At 39.0% G+C, this 24,512-nt stretch overlaps 1 protein-coding gene across 1 annotated transcript in view; it reads left to right on the top strand.

Annotated features, from left to right (window-relative positions):
* PLXNB2 (plexin B2) overlaps positions 1 to 24,512 on the top strand; it is a 77,200-nt gene that overhangs the window by 12,954 nt on the left and 39,734 nt on the right. Inside the window, exons 6-14 of the mRNA XM_054399942.1 lie at positions 154 to 304; positions 2,611 to 2,725; positions 3,470 to 3,572; positions 4,055 to 4,156; positions 8,956 to 9,048; positions 10,244 to 10,325; positions 15,808 to 15,980; positions 18,248 to 18,396; positions 21,390 to 21,498. Coding sequence (XP_054255917.1) covers positions 154 to 304; positions 2,611 to 2,725; positions 3,470 to 3,572; positions 4,055 to 4,156; positions 8,956 to 9,048; positions 10,244 to 10,325; positions 15,808 to 15,980; positions 18,248 to 18,396; positions 21,390 to 21,498 — 1,077 coding nt within the window. The remainder of the gene's footprint in view (positions 1 to 153; positions 305 to 2,610; positions 2,726 to 3,469; positions 3,573 to 4,054; positions 4,157 to 8,955; positions 9,049 to 10,243; positions 10,326 to 15,807; positions 15,981 to 18,247; positions 18,397 to 21,389; positions 21,499 to 24,512) is intronic.

The following is a 24,512-nucleotide window of genomic DNA, read 5'->3' as shown; positions in this document are numbered from 1 at the left end:
CACTGAAAAGGAAAACTTTCTGTGATGCTAGTCAAAATATCACTGCTGGCCAAAAAAAAGAGCAGTTGAAGTGCTCTAGCCTTAATTCTTACTGGGTCTTGGTTATTTTGGTTATTTTTTTCAAATAATTTACCTTTTAAATTTTGTTTACAGGTAGAACTGACTGTAAGTCCATTGCCAGCTTTGACTGAGAGTGACCAGGTTTTCTGTACATTTGGTGAAACAACCCATTACGCTGAACTAAAAGAAGGGGTTATTATCTGTGATCCACCTGATATAATTCCTCCAACACCAAAAGGCCAAGGTAAAGAAATATTGCTATTCTCTATGTATAATAAGCAGAAAGCGTGTAGACTTTTGCTTCTACGGTGATGCTCATATATGATCTGTATCCCAGTTTTTAATCATCTTTCAGTCCCTTTCCCCAAAGAGGCTATTGCTGAACTATGTCTGTTCAAATATTTAAAAAAAAATAATTAAATTGTTCAAACTTTTTACATTGCTTTATTTACAAGCCGTGGCATTCCCAGGAACCTGCTATCTACTAGGACCTGATACAGGAGCTTGGCAGAGGTGTAGACACAGAGGCAGAGAAATGCTGTTCTGTGTCCTAAACAAGCAAAAACCCAGATACTCTAGTGTTACTCTAACAGCTCTGAATTGTGAGGCCAGAATATCTGAATATGTGCTTTAGGTGTAAAGTTTCTCATCTCTGATGTCTTAGTTTGCTCTAGTCATCTGTAGTTCAAGTGGCTTGTTTTCTGGTCCATTTCACAAGGCTGTCCTTTCTCTGAAAAAGCCTCCTGCCTCTTCTACTATGTGCCCTCCAGCTTCTCTGATAGTAAGTCCAGTGGAAAAATATGTGATCGTATAATTAAAGGCTGTATCATTGTTCTGAACCACTGATTATATGCTTAAGGTCTGTTACCAACCATAATTCTTATGCCATTTCATAGACAGTGCTTTATTCATGCATTAAGTTCATAGATCTTGATGCATAAACACAAGGAATAAAACTGGTTATACAGCACTGTTTATTATGTATCAACTTTAAAAAAAAAGAAAAAACAAACAGGTGCTCTTGCAGTTTGCAGAGGTACCCCTGAGGATAACCTTTTTGTATGTATCACAGCAGTCATGAACTGTCAGAGCAGTGCTTCAAGGCACTATTTAAGATAAGTTTCAGTTCTCTTAAGGCTGAAACAGGTCAAAATACAGATTTAGTTGCAGGAAGAGTAAGCATGTTAAAATTTCACTCAAGTTTTAAACTGGCTGGGGTGTGTCGTGGTATCCGATTATGCTGGGTGTTAAAGCACCACTCCGTTACTTAGTGCCAGTTCACATTCTCTAAGTATTTTGTAAAACAGGACATAAAGAGACCGAGGGGATAAATACGACAACTCGATGTCTTCCTGAATAAATTGTAAGACTAGAAGCCTGTCAGGAATAGCGTTAGAGTAACCAAGTCACCTAAAAATAATGGATCTCTCTGATTTGGTTGCACAGGGATTCATCTGAAAGGATGTTCAAAAGTAATATAAATACTCACAAGCTTGGCATACACTTTAGCAGAAAGCAGACAATTATGACACAGGCAGCAGTTCCTGGCAGCATGTGACCGAATGTCCTGAGCCATCTACTTATGTTAAGAAACCCTAATGAGTTTGGAAAAGCCTGGATTACTTTAGCAGTGGCTGGTTTCAAAGAAAATAGGGTGTTTCTAGGGAGGAAGGAAGGTTTTTTTCCATTTTTAGGAAATCCCCTGACGTTCCTACCAGTCTGAAATGTTCAAGAGGACCTAGTGCAGGCAAAGGTGACTTCCAGCAAACAGCTGATGTTCTTCCAAGAACCTGTTCAAGGAAAGCAAGGAAAACAAATTGCTCAATAGCTTGTGAAATAGCTTGTCACAAGACCTTAATGATTTCTGCGAAAGGTATTTCAAGTATCTTCTCTGAGGAAAGCACCAGTTTCTGAAGATAAATTTTCCATTTTAGTTCAGGAATAATCCAGACAAGAAGTACATTTGTGCAGAAATCATGTATGGCAAACTGAAGATCACAAGTGCCTGTGGTAACTTATTGTTTCAGACACTGTTGGGCATTAATCACAAAGATCACTTGCTTTAATTCACATGAAGATGACAGTTTTAATCCACAGATGAAAGAAGTAATTTTACATGCAGACATATTCATATTTAAGAAAATGTTTAATTTAAAATGACTGTTCTCATGCCAGGTTTCATCTACGTTCAATTATCTCTTTATTCAGTTTTCCTTGTTCTTCTAGACTTTTAAAAATTCTAGCATGAAGATAGTGCTGAGAAACATTTCCATAAAACAAAGCTATTCTCTAATTTTCCTTCTTCCCTTTATTCCATGGCTGCTTTTCTTCTGACAACCATGTGTGAAGGTTTTGGTAAAGCTTAAAAAAAAACAAAATAGAGCTTACAGATCTAAATACAATAGCTTATGAGATCCAGAGTGTCAACAATATAGTTAAATACTTGTTTATGACCATAAAATAAATTTTAAAAGTATTATCATTGTAACATTCAGCTCAGAGCTAAAGAATTCAGCAGTCACTTAGATATTGTTTTTTCTTTTGTGATAGATCATGTTTCAGTTCCACTTCAGTTAACCTTTGGACAGAATAAGATATTTTTTGCATCACATACTTACCCTTTTTATGACTGTGAAGAAGCAATGAATCTTCTTGAAAATCAGCCGTAAGTATTTCAGCTTCTTAACTTAGGTGTTTAGATATTGTATCATGGTGTTGTGGGTAACTGGCAGCTGAGTTACTCAATCTTTTCATAATTAAGCCTTTGATGCTCAAAATTTGCCAGTTTTCAAATCCTTATTCTTACATTTTAATGGAGTTTAAAAATGGTTGAAGGGCACAAGGTGAGCCGTTAACGTAAAACACGTGGAACAGGATTATTCACAGCATATATAATTAAAAGCCAGTTCAGCAGGTTGCCATTTCTGTAGTTGCTAATGTGTCTGCAGGTGAGCTCTATGGACATCTACATGCCTACTTGTTCCCTCAAATAATAGATTGGTGCTTTGGGTTGTGGGCATTCAAAAAGGACGGTCAAATCTGACTGTACCCATCATCAGCCCCACTCAAGATGTTGCTACTCCAGGGTAGGCAAAACCAACCCAAACCCCACTTTGTCCACGATTATATAGAAAGGTTGATCAAGATTATTTCCAGTCTGCTCAGAATTGATCTCAAAGTTTGTGTGAGATGCTCTGTTTTTCTGATCTTTGGTCAGATATTTAAGGGAGAAAATAATTTTGGGGGGTTCTTGAAATGTTCTTCTTAGGAAGTTTTCAGCTTAATATAGTAAGGACACTACAACAGATTGATCTACCCTCCACGAATAAAGATGGAAATTCATTTACTTTTTTTGTCAACGGGTGAGAAAGCTTGACAGTTTGTCATGACTATCATGTTCTATTTGTAGATGCTATGCCTGTGCAAGTAATAGATGGAATTGCCAGTGGGACTGGAAGAGACATATCTGTGAAGAGTCCTCTTCAGTACAGGATGTGATTAAACAAAATATGGTAATGCTTAAAAATAGGATTATTAGGTTTTTGTTAGAAAACTTCAGTATTTTCTTTGCTTTTTCTCTCATATCCGTTGGCTCATTTAGAGATTTTAAATTTATTCTAACGTTAGTGTAAGGTTCATTCTAAAGAAGTGTAAGGTTTGGGGCTTTTTTTAAAGGACAGCGCAGGGATGGGAATTTAAGTGATTGAGGAGGGGCAGTGAGACAGAATGACGGAAGGTTATTTTTGTTTCTTTTACTATTTTATTTCATTGGGAAGAAGAAGATTTCAAGGCTGGGAAAGATAATCACCCACAGCTTTGACATATGCTGCAGTCATTTTTAGCATGTCTAATTTGAAAGGGTGTAATCAAATCTGTCATTGTATTTTAAGCTTGAAGTTCTTCAGAGCAATCATTCCATTGTCCAAAGGCTATCAGAGCTTGTTGTGATAAGACTTTTTATTTGAAATAACATATAAAATGTTTCTCTCCCCAGGAAGAAGAATGCCCACAGTTTCTAAACCCTAACCCTCCAATAATACCCATGGAGTACCAAACAACAGTGTATTTTGAGGGAAGACATCTAACTTATTACCAGGTAAGAAGATTAATTCAAAGCTAGCTGTTCTAGAATGACATCACTTCTTGGTGTGCTTAATTCATTTCTCACTTTTCAAACAAAAAAATGCACTCAGAAATTAAATGTTTCTTCGTTTAGTTGAAACAGTCTTTTGTACTTCAGTGTGTGTCTGTGACCATCAAACTGGATCAGTTACTTTCTCAGCTGCAGCAAAGGCTGCTCTTTCTCAGTACTTGCTTCAAGAAATTAAATTACAAAGCTTCTAAGAAGCCAGAGTTTGATCCCAAGCTTCTAATTGTTTTATAACCTTGACAATGCATTTATTTTTTTTAGTTTGATAAAAATGAAGCTCTAAAACCACTTCTTTAGATGACAGCTCAAGTATTGTTCTTAGTTTCTATTGTTTGTGTTGCCTTTGTGTAAATGTAAATTGATGATAGATACACTGGAGAGTGCTTTAACTACCAGCCATCTATCAAGGGAAAGAAGGCTTTTGAGTTTTTTAGGGCTTTTTTTCCCTTTGGCAAACTGAAGTACTGTATAGCTTACAAAGTCCTTTGATCACCTCTTCTGCACCTGCCAAGGGACAGAAAAGGATAAACAGGTCTGGAGTAAGAAGAGTATTCAGAGAAGAGTAAAAGGCAACTCACAAGCAGTACCATCATCCTGAAGACCATTCTGTGTATTAATACACTGTATTAGACATGTATCAAGAGCATGCTATACACAGATATGTTAAAAAATAAGCATTTTTTTCTTCAAGACCTTAAAATATATGTAAAAAAAAGATTATAAATTTGTTGAATTTTATCTGTTTTCCAAGATGACAGAACTGGTCCCTGGCTGAATGAAACATGCAGCACATAATGCTTGTCTTAAAGGCCACAGCATTCTTTGCTAAAAATGGAAAAGTATTCCAGAATTTACTCACATTTCTTTTTTTTAACATTGTGAAGAGCTGTTTTTCTGCCTAATAAGAAAATCTTTCCCTGCTACCTTGACATAAGTGGAAGAGCACTTTCTTTCTTGAGAACAAGTTCTGGACAGATGCATAATGTAGATACGCTGAGTTTGATTTCTTGAGGACCTTTTTCCTCCAAGGAGGAAAAACAGCAGCAGGAACCCATAAGCTCCTTATCTAGTTTATCATTCTGTGAATAAGTACTTTAATCTTTCAGAACTACTAGTAGAGAAGAGGGAACAAAAAAGCTTTTGCCCCCCCCCCCTTTTTTTTCATTTCTGTGAGTTAGCAGTTACATTTAATGAAGGAAGAGCCATACCATGTGGATTGAGTGGCTTTGTCATGGGAAGCAAGATCTAACAGTCTGCCTATAGACCACACCTGGCATTTATTTATTAATTTAACTTGAAACTAGGAAGGCTGACATTGAATTCAAGTCTCTGTGAGAAATAAGATGAATGCAAATATGCTAGAGAGCAATGAGTGCCAAGTGATATCAGAATATTTTTTCTTAGGTGAGTGCCATGTGGAAGCATCATCTGTCATGGGAGCCGTTCCATATATTCTAGTACAGAGGTGCATTTTAAGCCAAAATAATAATGCCTTTAGTGCCAAGACTTGAATAAGCACACACAGTGACTACAGCTGTTTACACAGACCTCCAAGTGTATGCGAGAACAGACAAATCAGGCATGAAATAGTTGTAATTGTACAGGCACTCATGCCTGTGGGGTCATGCTATCTGAAGCAGTAACTTTGGCTACTGAAAGTTCATTAGAGTAAAGACATAGCTTACACTTAGGCTTTCATAAACATTTCATGGAGGCAGGGTTGCTCAGGAGAAGCCATGGATGGGTATTTTGTTGGAGCTGGCCAGCAGCACAAATGCAAAATAGCACATTCTAATGAGAAATGATTTTGCCACAGGATATCCTGGGCATTATTGCAGTGTGTTTGGAGTAGCAGTACTGCATCTATGAGCACATTTAAGGTCTTTATTGTTCAGGACATTGGTATATATTATTTTTCCTCCTATTTTCCTTGCCTAAATTCTTACTTAGAAAAAGCAAGAATGAATGTTCCGTTGTCACTTTGAACTACTAGCTCTGTTATCTTCATTTAATCTGTGCTTTGCTTAAAAGAGTGATGCACAACCTGCCTTATGGATCACTGACTACACTAGGCAATATTATGTATATAAGCATCTCTGTTTCTAGGTGATTAACAGTTAAGGCTTGGGCATACTCAGGGAGTAGGAAAGGTGGTTGGCTTTTAAAACTGCTATTGCAGTGTGTGTGAACATGATTGCAATGAGTAAATCTCCTCATGAGGTCTTCCACTGGAGAGAAAAAGAGTAAAAGAGAAGTTGTTTTTCTACTCCTCCTCCTTCCTCTGAAAGAGTATCAGAAGGAAGAAGTAAACCCAAGATGTTTTCATTCTCTTGGGAATAGCCTCTTCCAGGACAAACAGTTGAGAGGCAGGTTTAGTTCTGATCAGTCATACTGCATGCAACTTCTGAGAGGCATTCTGCAGCTGAGTCCTTGAGAGAATGGCACAGTAGAAGAGACAGATGTACCAGCATCTTATTATATGTACAAAGATTTTCATTAAAAGTGATTTCCCATTTGGATTTGTCTTTGCCATGTGTGTCTGATGTGTAACACACTTCCTCGTGTTTGCTACATGTCTCTTCTTGCACCCAGACTGCTAACTGTGAGCTCCGTGGCCTCATGCCCAAGACCCTGGTATAGCAACTTTTAATTTCAATTCACTCCAAATAGCAGCTGTCACACGCACTGTAGCTCCAGTTCTTTCCCAGTGCCTTCTGTTAAGTGTGTGGTAAAGTCTTACACAGCAGCAGAATCTGGACATTTTTGAAAAATGTATGATGTGTTGCAATGGGTGGAGTAAGGAAAGGAGGCAGCATTCCTCAAAAAAGAGATCTGCAAGGTGCTTTAAAACTTGAAGTGTGTAGATATTTTCTGTAAAGCAGAACAGACTGTAAAACTTTCAGAAAAGATTTTCAGAGCTCAGGCAGTAGCTTGTTTCCTATATGCAGCTTCTGAGAAGGCAGAAGTTAAAGGTTTATTCCTCTCTATAATATAAACCACGCAGAGACTGAAGTCAGGTCCTTTAGCAGGTTAAAGCATGTGTTCCTTCTCAGCCCCAAGCTGTGATGGGGTCTTGTGCCCAACCTGCTACAGTGAAGGTACAACAGGAAAAGTTTCCAGTGCACTATAGTGACCCGTGATTTACCAGTAATTCCAACTATGAAGAAATAGCTTAAAAAAAAAAAAAAAAAGGATAAGATATTCATACAGGAGACTTAGCTGACAACAGGAGACAACTTACTAACTCTCAGAACAGAAAAGAGAAATCAAGTAGCCTTTTTTTTTTTTTTTGCTGTGTACTTGGAGACTCAAACAGTTTTGAAGAAAAGCAAAGACAAGTTCTTTACATCCATGGAGGGTCTAAAGAGAAGTTCTCCTGAAGTTCAACAAGACCTCTGGCAGAGTCCTGCACCTGTGTTAGGGCAGTCCCTGACACTGATACAGGCTCGGGGATAAATGCATTGAGAGCAGCCCTGTAGAGAAGAACTTGGGGGTGCACTGATGGATGAAAAATTAGATATGAGCCAGTAATGTGTACTTGCAGCTCAGAAAGCCAATGATATCCTGGGCTGTATACAAAGAAACATGGCCAGCAGGTTGAGGGAGGTGATCTTCCTGGACTGTTATGATGAAGAAGGTGTGACACTGTGTAACTTCCGCTGGATTCTATAGTCCTGCTCTGGCCAGGGGGGTTGGGCTGGAAGATCTCCAGAGGTCCCTTCCAACCCCTAAAATCCTGTGAGCCTGTGAGGTTGCCCAGGGAAATTGTGGATACCCCACCACTGGAAGTGTTCAAGTTCAAATTGGATGGGGCTTTGAGCAGCTTGATGTGGTACAGGATGTCCTTGCCTGTGGCATGGAGATTGGACTAGATAATCTTCGAAGGTCACTTCCAATTTCTTCCCCAGTGAGTTCTGATTTCATAAGTCTTTACCAACAATATTGTCTGAAAATATCCATGCTGCTTATTTCTTTTTCTGATTCTTCTGGCAACAGTTTGCACAGCTGTCCTGTGGTACAAAGCAGGACAATGACCCAGCACAGAAACAGTGTTGTGATGTGTTTCATTTTTAGCCAACTCAGTTCCTCAGTTGAATCACAGAATATTCAAGCTCTGAGGGTTTTGCTGGTGCAGCACAGGATGGTATGTGCTGCAGCTTAAAGGCAAGAATTAATAGATTTATAGGGACACAAGAGAGGGAAGAAAATGTCTAGAAAGCAGGAATACCCTTAAGCTGGTGCTGCCATCAAAGATTCTCTTGTGAAAACACAGACAGAGTCATGGTAAGGCAAGAGAAACAAAGCTAGCAAGATCTGAGAAATGTTCATCCCAGTTTCCCATGCAGTTCTTGAATTCCTGCTCTGCCCAGAGCCCCTGCAGAGAAAACCTTAAAGGGCAGAACTCACACAGCTCTGTTAATAACACATCTGATGTGTGAAGCCATCCAGTATTCACAACTCTTGGCATTTTCTTATCACTCCATGTAACAGAGTGCTAGGTATGTCCTTGTTTTATTTGTGCTGCTTGGTGCTTCCACTTTTAACAGACTTCGGAGGGGTGCAGCAAAGAAGCAGATTGTGCTGACTTTGGTGTTTCACTAGCTTTGTTTTAGAAGATGACTTTAACTGATTTACTGTCTCTATTTGGTCCTGTTGCTTCTGGTGCTGAGCAGAATACTTCCTGGTGATACTTTATTGTGTTGGTGATGCTATATGATTCTAAGCTGAACTTTTCTCTTCCATAGGATAAAAAATTTGTGGTTGGAAACAGTCAGTTTGAATTTGAAGCTCCTGTTGATCAATCAAGTGAAGGAACATTTTCATTCATGAGTAAAGAGGTAAATGCAAAAATACGATTCACCTACCAAATATATTCAGTTCTTGTAGTCCTGTTCCAGTGTCCACATGTGTCCAGAAATAAGCAGGTAATATTGGTTTCCCTCAGAGAAGAATGTCATCTGTGATGGACATTCTTCTTTGGCAGTAGCCATCAAAGGCAGCAGCTTTGGCTCAAAGCTTCTGGTATCTCTCCTCAAAGCCTTCAATCTTTCTCCTTGATTTCTCTATCCATGCAACCCATTGATTCCTTGAACTGTCCTAGAAGGAATTCAGGACTGTTACAGTTTTGTTCTTTGCTTTTTTTTTTTGTGCAATCTGGTAAAAGCATAGAGATAAAAGATGAGACTTTCAGAGCTCTCCCCCTCCATGCTCTGATTCATTATCTTTTCCTTTTTACATCTGTAAAAATGGGAGTAGCAACAGTATCTCTTTGTTTGGCTATTTACTAGCTCTGATTCTTTCACTCAGGTTTATTTTACCAAGAAAGGAAATATTATTTTAAATAGTCTATTTACCAAGCTCAAAGTTATACTCACAAGTGTTATGCTGACTTTAACCTTTATGTCTTACAAGCTTACTAACAGAGTAGTTTTGAGAACTCATTAGCATTTTTGCAGCATTTGAGCCTAGCACAAATCAATTCCTCTATAAAGCCATTGTGTTTTTCTTTGCTCTTTTTCATTCCCACCAGTTGTTCTTGCTGCTGTCTTTCAACATGAGCAGAAGCTCATGTCTTGGAACGTGTGAACCTTGTGCTGTGGCTATAATGAGGGGGTTGCACTGAAAAAGATGCAAGAGATTTCCCCTCCATGTGATGCGAGTGTGCTACATCCACAGAAGTAATGGGGCCAGATGGTGTGGGAAGGGAGAACTCAGCAGGATCAGCAGCTATACTTACTGAATCTGAACAGTACCTTTGCTACTTAGATACTTTTAACCAAATGTAAATTCAATTAATGACAAGTGTGCACTGAGATATTACTGTCCCTTGGTACTTGAAAACTGATTGTGAAGAATTATGTTCATTAAAATGCTTTTCTATAAATGTACTTGGCCAAGGTTAAAAAAAGGACATAAGGTTTGGGATCAGTTCTAGACCCTTCACAGCTCAGATGATTGAGAATCATAGAAAACATACGAAATTAACCTTGCCAAATGAAGGTATAAATATCTCTATTGTGTCATCATTTCCAGTTCTCCTATAATGCAAATGAAACCCTGCAACTTAACTTATCCATAAGAACAGATAAAGTCAAGATTGACAGCAAACTGATGGGTAAGTATGAAATATGGGTTTAAAGGGAGATTTATTACAGCAAACAGGAACCTATTCCTTCATAATTTGGAATAAGAATGTTACCTTTGTAGGTTTTACTGGTCTGTGTGAAACAAATCTGTCAGGTCAAAAGTTATTAATACTAAACTCATTAAGTAAACATCAGTGTTGTATATACTAAACGCTGTTTTATATACTTTACTTACATTTTTTATATATTTTACTTTATTTTACTGCCATTATATGAGGTCAGCTTCACCTCTGTGCTTGGAAAGAGCACATGGAAATCATGGAACAACTTGTCCTAGAAGCTATGCTAAGCATAGAAGCATGGAGGGCAGGGAGGTAATTTGAGACAGCCAGCATGCCTTCACCAAGGGCAAGTCCTTCCTAGCAGCCTTCTAGGAAGGACTGAGTACATCAGTGGACAAGGAAAGAGCTATGGTTGTCATCTACCTAGACTTCTGTAAGGCTTTTAACATGGTCCCCCACAAGGTCCTTCTCTCTAAATTAGAGAGATACATATTTGATGGATCCATTATTAGGTGGATAAGGAACTGGTCGGATGGTCACATCCAGAGAGCAGTAGTCAGTGACTCAACATCCAGATGGAGATGAGTGACAAGTGGTGTCCCACAGGGGTCCATACTGAGACCAGTGCTGTTTAATATCTTCATCAATGACATAGACAGTAGGATCAAGTGCACCCTCAGCAAATTTGCAGATGACACCAAGTTGGAGTGCTGTGGCTGACATGCCTGAGGGATGCCATCCAGAGGAACCTGGACAAGCTCAAGAAATGGGCCCATGTGAACCTTGTGAAGTTCAACAAGGCCAAGTGCAAGGTCCTGCATCTGGATCAGGGCAACATCTGATATCAATACAGGCTGGAGGATGATGTGATTGAAGCAGCCCTGCAAAGAAGGACTTAGCAGTACTGATGGAGCAATGAGCTCTCACAGGACAGAAAGTCAATGATATTCTTGGTTGCTTCAAAAGAAGTGTGACCAGTAGGTCAAGGGAGGTGATTTTGCCCCTCTGTTCCACTCTGGTGAGATCCCACCTGGAGTACTGTGTCCTGCTCTGGTGTCTTTGGCACAAGAATGTTAATCTGTTGGTGCAGGTCCAGTGATAGGCCAGAAAATTGATTAGAGGGTTCAAACACCTCACCTATGATGACAGGCTGAGAGACTTGGGGTTGTTCCACCTGGAGAAGAGATGGCTCTGTGGAAACCTTATTGCAGCCTTTCAATACGTAAAGGAGGGGGTCAAACTTTTTAGTAGGGCCTGTTGCAATAGAACAAGTGGTAACATCCCTAGAAACTTTCAAGGCCAGGTTGGGTGGGGTTCTGAGCAACCTCATACAGTTGAATATGGCCCTGCTCACTGCAGGGGGCTTGGACTAGATGACCTTTAAAAATCCCTTCCAATTTATTCTATGATTCTAAGTTTGCTTTTGCTCCAAAGGACAATCCTAATAGCAAAGCTTTACAGTTCAAACATAGTGAAATGGCTTGATTTTCCTTTTTTCAATGGCCATTTCCCTTCCCCAATTAACTTTTTCCCTCTGATAGCATAAGGGGATTCATAGGGACTTCACCTGAAACCTCAGCTCAGAAAAATTCTGCAGCCTTTACACATGCTGGTGATCAGCAATACACAGAAATATTCAGTGTGCTTTCAGCTCATTACTTTATTCGTTTATTTCTCTGTTAAAAAAAAGTATATTAAGTGTTTTATAGCACATGCTTGGTCTCTGATATAAATTCTTTTTTTTTTATTTTTATTTCAACATACAATGATGAAGCAATTATGTCTGTTAGCCTAGTTCTGAGCAAGCTGAGGAAGCTCTATCAAAATCAGTGAGAGTATGTGAGAGTTGAAACTCACTGTACACTTCTTTGGACTGAAGTTTAAGGCACAATATTGCAAAAACTGCAAGGCAACACACTTGTTACTTGTGTGATGAGTCAACATCAGGAAAATTGAATATGCCCCCAAGTAATTTCCCTTGCAGATTAAATCATCAGACCATATTTTTTTACCTGTGCAGTATTTAAATTTATTCCCTTTCATATTGGCTACATAGAAGTATGTTTTTAGAAGTCTTTCCCTATGGCTCTGTGCACAGTGTTGAAAGCACTTAAAAGAGGACCTGGCATGAATGTTACAGGGAGTTCATATTACAATCTCACACTGTCTTGATTTCCATTCCAAAGGCTGTGGTGTTTAAAACTGCAGAATTTTGACCAAATATTCCCAACATGTTTTTTCCAAGGTTGAGAAAAACATTGAATAAATGAAGTACCTAAATTATTAAAGAAATGTGATCATTTAAATTGAAATATAGAGCCTTTGCAAGATGGAAATTGAAAAATTATCAACAAATATCTCTTTTTATTATAAAGGTTTTTTTTAAAATCCAGATGCTCTTCTGCTTTTAAATTTCCATCCCATATGAAATCCAGAGCATAATGTTTTTTATGCATCTTGAAAAGAATTGGCTTTGGGTATAGAGTTGCTGCTGAGAAGCACCTTTGAACCTGCCCATGAAAGAACCCTTTCTTTGTAAAACACTTAGTGAATACTAAGTTACAATAGCATTTGTACATCTCAAGCCATCAGGGGTTCTGAACAGTATGAAATCCAATATATCCTTTTTATCTTTTGTCCGTTTTATCAATGATTTCACAGCTGGTATCTCAAGGTGATGGATAAGAGTCTGAATCTAATGAGTGGCTTGCTGCTGGTACATTTAATGAGCTGATCAGTGCACAGGAGGAGTGTTTAATGCTTTAAGGCTGTAGCTTTCTCCATTGCATTTATGCAACTGGATGTGAGGAACGTCAAAATGTTCCAGTGCTGACATTGCTGATGGGTGGGATGAAAATCCCTATCCAGATGATGAAGGATAACAAAATAATTCAGCAACCATATTCCCCTGTCATACTAGGTGGCAATGTGGCAGTGCAGGTGGGAAATGCAGGGTTTCAGAAGGCAAAGCAAAGTCTTGATTAGCAATATTACCTGTCCTTGTAGAGTAGCAACCTTTCAGAGTGTTAAACTAAGAAAGCAATCTCATTCCTGCAAAAGCAATTCACAGCATAGACACAAGGAAATTTTTCCTTGCTGCTACCTGCACCATCTTTTCTGCCTATAAAAGCAAAGAGCAGCATACCAGGACTGTCACTCCAGTACTTTGCCAAGCACTTTGCACAAATCCAACACAGAGAGTGAATAGTTAGCACATGAACTGTTGAAAATATTGTTTGAGTTATGTTTGTTGTGCAATGACTTCCATACCAATGTGCTCAGTACATGAAGCAAATGATGCTACTCCTGCTTTGTGGTTATTGATTCCTTGAGAATTCAAGATAGGGGTCGAATCGAATGGATGCTCTTTCTCATTGATTCATTGTTACAAATGCCAAGGTCCCTCAGCTTTGCATATGCCTCTAACAGTGTCTCAGTTGAGTTTTTACTGGTAAAGCTACTTGAAATCAAGTGGATATCCTAATCAGATATAAGAAGGATTAAAAACAAACTTCATCATTGCATCAGCTCCTCAATGTAAGGGAAAGAATAAAAATGTGTTACTCTATGAAAGACTAGCTGTGAAACTGAATGCTGAGGTTTATAAATATGCCATGTTTAAAGTAAAACTGCCCTTATGAGGTTATATGCTCTCATCAAGTGGCAGAGAGAAGTATCCAAGTTTTGGGCATCTGTAATATTGGTCATGCCTAGTAGGGCAATCGGGGCACTGATGAAAAATAATGGAAAAACAGCATTCTCATTTTCCTTCTTCATTCCAGTAGCAATCTGACATGGTAGCCTCTTGGAATTAGCTTTTAAAAGCTGCTGCTGCTGTTATCTAGTAAGATACCAAGTGCATTGAAATATTAGTGACTGGAGGGTGGTTTTGCCACTGTCCTTCCTCAAGTCCTGCCCATCTAAGAACATTAATATTCTTTAAATAGATATCTTTGATGACCTTTACTATATGCAATCTCTCAAAGGGATTTATCCAGGTCACTCTTGCTCACATCTGATCACCTCTGTTTACTTCACTTTGCTTCCTGGATGTGTAAGGATGAACCTCCTTTGAAAAAAATCCACAATGTCACTAAGGGTATAGTTTCTTGAGACTTAACAAGCATATAAACCAGCTCATCACTGCTGTAAAGGGGAGATGTTGAGTCTCTGTCTTGTACTCTCCGCTCCCATCTGTGAGCACATTTAACTCCTGAAAGAGCACAGAAGGAAACCTGGATAGTTTTCTGCTGTTCTGATGACTTAAGTTGATTTATAAGAAGACTCAACAAGTCCCAGAGCCTTTGTGGCAGAGGGTGAAAGGCTGTGTGGCCAGGAAAAAACAAAACAATGGAGAGAAGCAGTGATTAAGAAAAAGCGCAGAAACAGAGGGAGCAAGAAGTTTCCATCTGTACAGTATCAACTACCTTCCTAGGGAAGGACATGGCACTCACATGCTACGTAATCTGTGCAACTTGCATGCTTCCCTTAGAGAAATGTGTGGCATCATTTCAGTCTGTTTTCTTCTGGGCTAGCTTGTAAGTGCATCTCCAGATGTTTTTTTTTCAAGCCTAGGCTTTCCATATGGTGCTGAACCGCCCAGCTTTGCATCTATTTGGGAAAATTGATTTTGTTCAGTGAGCCTGCATCATGCTAGAGATTGATGGGGGCCAAAACAAGCTTAGTGTCTGGGACAATTGATGCGTAGTGCATCAGTAAGAGAGACATGATTGTCAGACCTAATCTCTTGGCTCAGACAAACCACACTTAAACCCCACTATGGAAGAAGTAAGGCATACATCAGGACAGCTACTTAAGACAAAAGAGAAAATAAAAGTAAGAAAACAGAGAAGAATGGAGAAGTGAAAAGGTATTAACTTGAAAAAAAAATACAACACTTCATTAAGTGCTAACTTTCTATTCAATTCAGGTTTTAGTGATGATTTTGGAAAGGCACAAATATCCTGGAAACAGCCTACAAAAGCAGTTCTCTTCTTTTAAATATGCAACTGGCAGAGGTCCAATGCCAGCTGATGTCTGTTGCTGCTGACACCCATGCAGAGCTTATACCCTTCTGCATCCAACTCCTGGTATGCCAGGAAGACCTGTTTGTTTGAACTAGTCTTTGAACAGTTGTATGGAGAGGTTCATTGAGCTAAAGAAAGGACTTAGTACTTCAAAGTTTTGTCAGTGCCTGAGTGACAAAAATGCCTTTGGGTTCTACTTGATAGTTTATTCATACTCTGCACATGGACAGACTTCAGATTTTTCCATACATGGAAAAGTGCAGTTTTCTCTCAACATTATTCAGGGTTAAGTACAGTGTGTGTCTATTTGTCACACAACTCAGCTGAGCTTTGTACATAGGATTAATTTTCCTTTCTAAAACACATTGAATATTCTTAAAACAGAGGAAAATGTCTAAGTGCATTTACCATTCCTATTTTAGTGACTCTCTACAACTGCTCTTATGGACGAAGTGACTGCAGCTTATGCCTTGCAGCCCATCAGGACTATAAGTGCGTTTGGTGTGAAGAAGATGGCAAGCCCAGCAAGTGCGTTTATGAGAAACTCTGTCATGCTCCTCCCACTGACACATGTCCTCATCCAGAAATCACTCGTGTAAGATTGCTTTTTTCTCTCCCTACCAGTGTGATATTTTTCAGGAGAAAGCATGCAAGCATGATCATACTGAAAGGCAGTTTTTTCCCTAGGGTGTTAAGTAAGCCTCTGAAATAACTGCAAGGAAATAATGCCAGTAGTGATGTGTGTGAGAGATTTGTAAAGACTCAAGAGACTGAATGGAGTCTTTGAGAATCCTTGTTTTTCAAGCCTCGTCCTCACTGTGCCAGAAGCCAGGCTAGCAGTTTATGCTTAAATACAGCACTTGATTCTTGGGAATTACCATGGATTCTTTTTTATCTCCTGAAGTTCTTTTTACCTGAAGTAAATCCATAAGCTGCTCCTGGAACTGCAAGCACTTAGCAGGCTCATTAATAGGCTTCAAAGTAGACTTTAGCTAAAACAAGGAGTGACAAAACTAGTGAGAAGTGCCTTTCCTGAGGTTTGTGTACTGACAGCAATTTTCTATTTGGGTTGTGTGAAAGCCAGGCTGGATGAGAGCTTGATCAGCCTGGTCTAGGAGGAAGTGTCCCTGCTCGTGACAGGGGGTTTGGAACTAGATTGATCATTAAGGTCCCTCCCACCCTAATCATTCTGTGATTCTGTGATTAAATCCTTGTCAATGTTAGCGACAAACCAGATGCCATTTTCCTGGGCATAATTATTGAGAAAGGAGTGTGCTGTGCATTTCTGCTGGGCAAAGTCTAAACTGCCACAGTGATAGGAGTATTTTGAAACTCAAATACACCATTTCATGAGAATGTGTCCTAAGCTATCACCAAGTACGGTAACTGTATGGCAGAAGTTAAGAGTTGTAACAGGGATCACAAGATCACAGGATGTTAGGGGTTGGAGGTGACCTCTGGAGATCTTCAAGTCCAACCCCCACTCAATAGGAATTAGTTCTGAAACCTGTGGCTTAAGCTAGTAGAGATACTGAATCTCCTGAGGCTGCACAGTTAGAGGTGCAATGTGGTTACAGGTAGATCAGGGACACACTGAGTGAGGTTGCCCATGATAGTGTGTGTATAAGAAGAAATGGCAGGTAAAGAGTTGAAGTCTACCGAAGAAGGCTGCAGCCTCAGATCTCAACAGGAAGTGTGGAGAAGACTTGTGTGATAGCTGTGCCCAGATAAAGATGACTCGATTGGGAAGGAAAAGGAAAATTAAGGAAAATAGAAGTGTTTTTACTTCAGATACTGATTGTGAATTAAATAATAAATTCTAAAGTATTAGTCTTTTCAAAGGTTTTGTTAGCTGCAGATTTGAACAAAATATTTGGAAACCTGCACACAAACCATCGAGTCATTTTTCAGCCAGTTTATTTAAGGGTTGAGTGCAAAGGGATGGCCAGCAGGCAGAAGCTTTAGGAAGTTGAACCAGTGGAAAAACAGCCAAGTGTTTCTTGAGCTGAGCTGGGCATTAGGCAGCAGCAGCCATGTCTCTGTGCTCAGACTTGCTTAGATCTAAGAAACTATGATTTTGATGGAGCAGACATTAAAGTCCAGAATTTCAAAAGCTGTATTCATTTGCTTTGCAATTACTACATTTGGGACTGTGCAGCCTCCTGCTTCTTGATGGTAAACTTGCAGATCTCCAGAGCTGAAAACCTGAAAAGTTCTTGCTGTTAGTGCTCCAAATATTACATAGGAAAGCAAGTTAGTCTCCCAATAAATTTTCAGAATTCAAGTGCCTGTTTGGGCCTTATTTCAGCCTGAGAAGTCCAGTGTAACTGACAAATTATCTCAGTTGTTATTTTAATTGCAGATTACTAATTAGCATCAGCCTGTGTAGTCCAGCATTCTACCATTTGATGCAGTAAGGAAGATCAGGGGACTGGAGGAACTTTTGAAGACACTATGGGGCAGCTCCCTGTTAGGAAGAAAAGGGAGAAAATCATGGCTAAGAAAATGCTGGAAAAGTTCTGTGGAATGATTGTGAGAGCAGGCCGATCCATTTGTTTATCAAAATCACAGTGCTTTAGAAGAGGAAGTAAACATAAAACAGAGTAAACACCAGGCAAGAGTTTTCTACATAACACTCTGAAACAGGAGACATAAAATCTGCAGGTGATGAGAACTGATTCTGAGCTAACAGATGATTAATTAACGTTAAAAAGTTACATAGCATGTGCTTGTGTGGGTCCTACAAGGAACATCTTTTGCATTTCAAGTGCGGGTGAGTCAAGGTAGCTTTAAGTAAAATGGAAGAGCAACACAGTAACTGCAATATGTAATTTTGTTTTACTTTCCCTCACACAAACACAGATTGAGCCAAAAACTGGACCACTAAGTGGAGGAATTCTTTTGACCATAATGGGATCTAATTTGGGAATAAAAGCAGAAGATGTGAAAAATATAACAGTGGCAGACAAGGAATGTCTTTTCAAAGAGGAATTCTACTCTGTTTCCACAAGGTAATTGCTGGATATTTTTTATAAGCTTTTAGAAGCTAAAAGGAACTTCAGTGTGTTTTCAGGAGATGATCTTCCTGTGGTTATAAAAGGTTATTAACAGAAGAAAGAACTAGTGTGGTATACCTGTACTGTTTCATAGTAACACATTTCAGTCTTTATTTAAAATTGTGATAGATTCTAATACAGCATCAAGTTTACGATAGCATGTTATCATCCTGCTTCTGATTGATTTTTTTTTTTGTTTCCTTACTTGTTTGAAAAGCTTTCATAAATAATTACTGCAGCTATCTCAAGATTATTTATTTGTTTTTAAATTAAAGGCATTGTAACTGTGCATCCAGTCATTAAAATCGTTGCTAAATCTGAACCACAGTGCAGCCAAGCATACAAAATTTATCAGAAAGCAGGCAAAGCAAGAGGAAGCTTAAACCTTTCAGTTGTAGTCCAGTCACAAGGCTTCTTCCCTGAAGGCAAGGAGGGAGCCCAGAGTTTTAGCTTTAGATGACTAAGTCATTACAGAGCCAACAAGTCCATGGATGTTGAATTGCCTAAGCAGGTTGGTACATGTTTTGTGAATTGTTTGTCACACTCTTAAGCACTGCCAAAAATTAAAACCAAGTGCCAAAATTATTCCAGGGATATAAATGTTTGCTACTGATTACATCTAATTTCTACAGGGAAGTATCCTTGTGATACTAGCTGGCAAAAAAAGCAAGACATGAAGTTTAAGTAGCATTACTACGTGTAGTGATGCGTTTTAAGCAGTGTGTTTTTTCTTTCATTCACTTTTCATATTTAGTGCTGCAATTGAACCCTTGCTTTTCTTTTTCTTCAGTTAAAATGTAGTGCAATAACTTTCAGGTGTTTCTGTAGTAGGGATTCTGAAGATACATAAGCGATTTTCTCAGGTTTTGAAAACTCTGTCGCTTTAGTCAGTTTGTGGATCAGAAGCTTCCCAGGTCCCTAGGATTTAAGAATGCATATGTATAGCTGTGTATCTGTTTCTGCTTCCCAAATCCATTGCCATCATTCATACATTTACATATGCATCACCATCCACAAAATTCCCAACTCTTTTACAGTCATTTTTTCCCATTCCGTATTTTCAGTGTTCACAAAAGCTGCACTGAATTGCTTCAGAGCCTTACATGAATTCCCCCAGCCTCTCGTTTTTTTCTAAAGCTTTTTGATATTTTCAAATACATGGAAACAAGCCAGAACTGAGATGACTGGTTCCTTGTATCATAGCAACATTACTGGTTTCCTAAGCTCTGCCAGTGTGGTAATGGGTGAGAACAAATGCAACTTATATAATGTCATTTATTAACAAATTAGGATGTTTTGAGGGATATTCTCCATGAGGGAAGCCTTGAAAAATAACTAATTCAAAATCCTCAAAGAGATATCTCTAATTTTCTGGTTTTATCTTCCTCCATTCTTTTGTTTTGTTGTTACCTTCTCATATTTAATTTAATGAAAAAAAAAGTAAATGTCTAGTTGTTCTCCCCTGTCCTTCTGCAGTAGAAAGCTAGCCATTTCTAGGAGACAGTTGCTCCCATGGGCAGGAGAGCAGTGAGATTTAAGACACTTAAGGCTGCCTTCTGGCTGTGCAGTGATTTAATCACTGGCCTTTGAGAAGTCATGTTCTCATTCTTTGTAGTTTTCCATTTGCAGTGTGGGGGAAGGGAGGCAATGCCAACACTGGGGAGAGAACTTTTCTCGATTAAAATGCCTGCTAACCACCCTACAACGTTTTCTCCACACACACCCCCCAGCCCTGGCCCCCGACTGCTTTCCCTAGCTTGACATATGGTAGAAATTCCTCCAAAGGCACCGTTTCCTGTTTCTGCCTGACAAGAAGATACAACTTCCAAGAATACAGTAGAGAGATGATGAGGAACAGACTCAGGCAGCCATACACATGTCAGGACATGCAAGAATTTAGAGAATTTTGTCCATTTGCCAGTACCCAGACAGGAAAGTCTGGAATGATCTGCAGAAGGACTTGAAAATCTTTTTATTATAAGTCCCAATTTAAGTGCATTATAGCCAGTGATTTGGGGTTGTAGGTTTGTTGTTTTTTTTTTTTCTTCTAATTGAGGTTGTGGGGTTTTTTTTAAGCAGACGTGTGCTGCTTAAGGAAAGAATAGCAATAATCCCAGAGGGATGGAGTGAAGGAAATAAGGAAATGAGCAGTGATACTCAGGATGTGTCCTATATGAAACTGGCTGCCTGCACAGGCTGTGAACATTATATACCTCCTTATCTAACTGCCTTATCAGCTCTCCATTAAGCATTTGTCCCAGTTTTCAAGAGTGTTGAATCCTTATTTCATTGTCATGTTCGTATTCTGTGGATCACCTATTCGAAATAAAAATTTAAACATCCTAGCTATCACTCAACAGTGGTATTAGTTGAGACTGTTTTCTTGGCCACTATTCCTTGACCTCTGATTTTATGTGGGTTATCTGAGGATTTATTTTCAGAGAACAGTAATTCTGAAGGGATTTTGTTCACAGGTGTGAAAATGCAGTAGTTTAAAGCTGAAAGCTACCAGCATGCACAACAAATGTATAAGCAGATAAAACACACCCAGGTTATAAGTTAGCTGATGATCTGATTCTTAAATCATGGGGGTGGGGAGGATCCTTTGGTTTTCGAACCTTACAAGGTCCAGTGAAAACTGTATATAGTGTTGGAGTGGTTCATCTCTGACTTCTGCATTGGATTTTCTGTAGAAGGCATCTTTACTAATGGACTGCTAAAGCAGCTGCTATGTACAGTGCTCATGTTTCAGTTTTGCCTACCTTTGGATAGAAGACTGAAGTATTCTTGGGTGTTTTTGCTCAGAATCTGAGGCATCATTCAAGTACCTTGTTTAGGATAAAGCAAAGTTAGTGCTTTTACTGTTGGGGTGTGTGTGTTAGCTCACATACATTGCACTGGTATTGCAGCTGTTACTTAAAGCAGATACATTTGCATTCTTTTGCTAGGATTGTATGTGAAGTTGGACCAATGGATGAACCAAAACAAGGTCAAATTGAAGTTAACATCAATGGAAAGTTAGGTAAATCACCAAGTCAAGTTCTGTTTACATATCAGGTAAGTGCATTGGTTTTCAGAGATCTGTTTTACACCTTGTTGCATGACGTAAGTTAGGAGCTCACCTGTTGAACACAGAGCTGCACGTGTTTGTGTTACAGACTTTGGTTCACCAATAGCACTGATTGTTATTCAAGTATCTTAGAGAATCACTTAAATTGAGCATATTTTTTTTATATAAAGGGTGTACCAAAGATCTATTCTGATCAATAGATACAGAGTTGACGTTATTTGCAATCCAAGTGAAAAGATGTAGTAGAAAAGAAACTGTAATAAACTTACTCAGTAGTAACATAATATCTCTTAAGTGTCACTAAGTCATAAAAAAAAAAACAATGGCAGTGCAAAAAAATAGATATTCTTCAGATGCAGTTGGTGCACTATTTTAATCACAGTGTTTAGTCTAGCCAGTATTCTTAATTACAAGAATGGATGCAGAGCAGCTGAAGAATAAGTAATGAAGGTACATTAATTTTTTAATAATTTATTTCATTCAGAAGTATGTCATGTGGAGCCACAGACAGCATGATGTGTGTTCATATTATTCATGTGCTTTGTTTTAAGTGGCATTATGAAGGAGAATTTTGTTTGTGTCTTAACTGCTTTACCTTAAATGCAGCCTTTGGTCTGGCTGGTGGTTTTACAAACAAGTAGCTTTATCTATAAAGTCTTCAAATTTTTTAAGAGCCTGTGATAGTTGAGAGATTTCAATAATCTTTGTCCTCATAGTGATGCTTACAATTACACCTATAAACTGTAAATCTATAAAACATAAAGGGTGGGTTAGGTTTTATCTCCCTTATTTTAACTTGTGTGTCATTAATTCTTGTGAGAAGGAAAGGAGTCACCAGTAAGCAGTAAAGTCAAGTATGACATTCATCTCAGAAGAGGATATTTCTGAGTTTGCAAAACAGGCTAGAAGTTATTTTCCATAATTTTGAAGCAAATACTTCCTCTCCCTGGAGATCTCTGCAAAAAACCACCCCTACTTGAAAATGTCCTCTGTGCCTTTGTGGAAATGTAGATTATAATTAAGTCTTTCTTCATCAATCGCATTCATCTTAACTGGAGAACAACAATGTAATCTCCCATGTTTATGTGTTTGCAGACTCTAGGACAGGGGCTATGACAGTAAACCCTACATGAGATAAAATTTTGACATGAAACCATTTTGTTGAGTACATTTTACAACAGTTCTCCTGTGTGTAAAGATTCTCCCATAGTTTGCATGAAAAACTCATGAATATGTTATGAAGTGTGTTGAAATGTAATCTGAAGCCTCCCCACAGGCTTCAAAGCCTCTCTGTGAACACATCTGGGAGGTGACATAAGCAGCCACCACTTTTCGCTGCTTAAGGGAAGGATTCTTGATCACTCATCAGTGAGGCACTAGGAAAAGCTGCTGTGTGCAAGTGTCATCCAGGTGGATGTTTTCCTGGAAGTCCAAGAGTCCCTCTGTGCCAGTCTCTGCCTACACTGAGATTACTAAAAAATACCAGATACCTAGGATGATTGCTGATAAAGAACATTTTAATTTACTGCAAAAATTTTCGCATGGGGACTCTTTTTACAAAACGCAGAGCAATGACCAGCAACACCTCCTTGTATGCCTTAAAACTGGTGAAATTGGGGTGTAGTTTAATTTCTCTTTGTTCTGTGAGAAAGTGAAGCCCACTAGGGATTGCAGTAGTATTAACGTCAGTAGGGGGGTGTCACATTCACGTGCACATCACCAAGTTGACACAAGCACTTTTGGCGTGAGAACAGACAATTGGAGCAGGCAATCCCATCAGTTGATGTTGTCTTAAACGCTACAGTCTTGTTTCACTGCTGTTTCCAGACAGTTCTTTGGTGACTTCTTTCAGCAGACGTGAATTCTGTGCTTTGTTTAAAACCTCTTCTATTCAGTATATATAAAGATAAAAAAAAGACTCCTCCTTTCAAGAGCCTTCCTAAAATAAATTTTCTATTTTGTATTTCCCCCTCTCTTTGGCGCTTTGTCTGGCTGCCCTCTTGCTGGTAATTATCACTGTTTCACTGTGTACTCTGGTCACCCAAAGCACAATAGCTTCAGCTTTAGCAGTGAGCACTCTAAAGGCAGTGTGAGGCAGCACAGGACGGAAGTGCACAAGGAGACAATGCAATCACTAAGTCCGGTGTGTCTGTGTACACTGCAGGTGTCACCATGCTCCCCACAGTCTCAGCTTTGTACATGTGACTGGAGTCTACCATCAAAAGCACATAGTCAGTTATCAAATAGATTGGATGTAAGGAAATTTTTTTTTTTCTGATGAGATGAGTGAGACTCTGAAACAGAGAATCTGTGGCTGCCCTATTATTGAAAGTGTTCAAGGTCAGGTAGGACAGGTCTTTGAGCAACCTATCTAGTGAAAGATGTCCTTGCCCGTGGCAGGGGGTTTGGGCTAGATGATCTTTGAAGGTACCTTCTAACCCAAACCTTTCTATAACTCTGTAAATACTTCTACATTTGGCTCTTCTTAATATAAGGTTTAAAGCTAGACTGATGATGATCAGTAGTAAGCACAAATTTGGGCTCAAACTCATGCTTCTGTCCCATCTGCCAGCACAGCACATTTATGAGCTAAAGAATGTGTGAGACCTCCATTAAATCAGTCAAAACTCCATTTAAAAGTGAAGCCATGGTTTTAAGAGTCCACAAGTGTCTGTGCTGTGCAGTAAACACCTCATCTATATTTGCTGCATAATAATTTCAGTGGAGCTACCCATCACAATTTCTCTATCCAACCCAAGTGAAATCATTCCAGTGAAATTAAATTCTAGTAATCTAGTTTTCCTCTACTGACATTTCTGTTGTTTCATTATAAGCAGAATCAGGCAATAACCATTCTCCTGTTTAGTGAAATAGAAATGAAGTGATGCTAAATCTTAATAGCCGGCTATGCATTACATCTGGAGCATTGTCAGCTTGGCTAGTCTCTAAGCAGGTGGAGCAATAACACCTCTGAAGTCCAGCCCTGCTTTTTCATTTGTTG

This window comes from Indicator indicator, chromosome 3, assembly GCF_027791375.1.
Source record: "Indicator indicator isolate 239-I01 chromosome 3, UM_Iind_1.1, whole genome shotgun sequence".
NCBI lineage: Eukaryota > Metazoa > Chordata > Aves > Piciformes > Indicatoridae > Indicator > Indicator indicator.
This window is presented reverse-complemented; position numbering and strand designations above follow the sequence as displayed.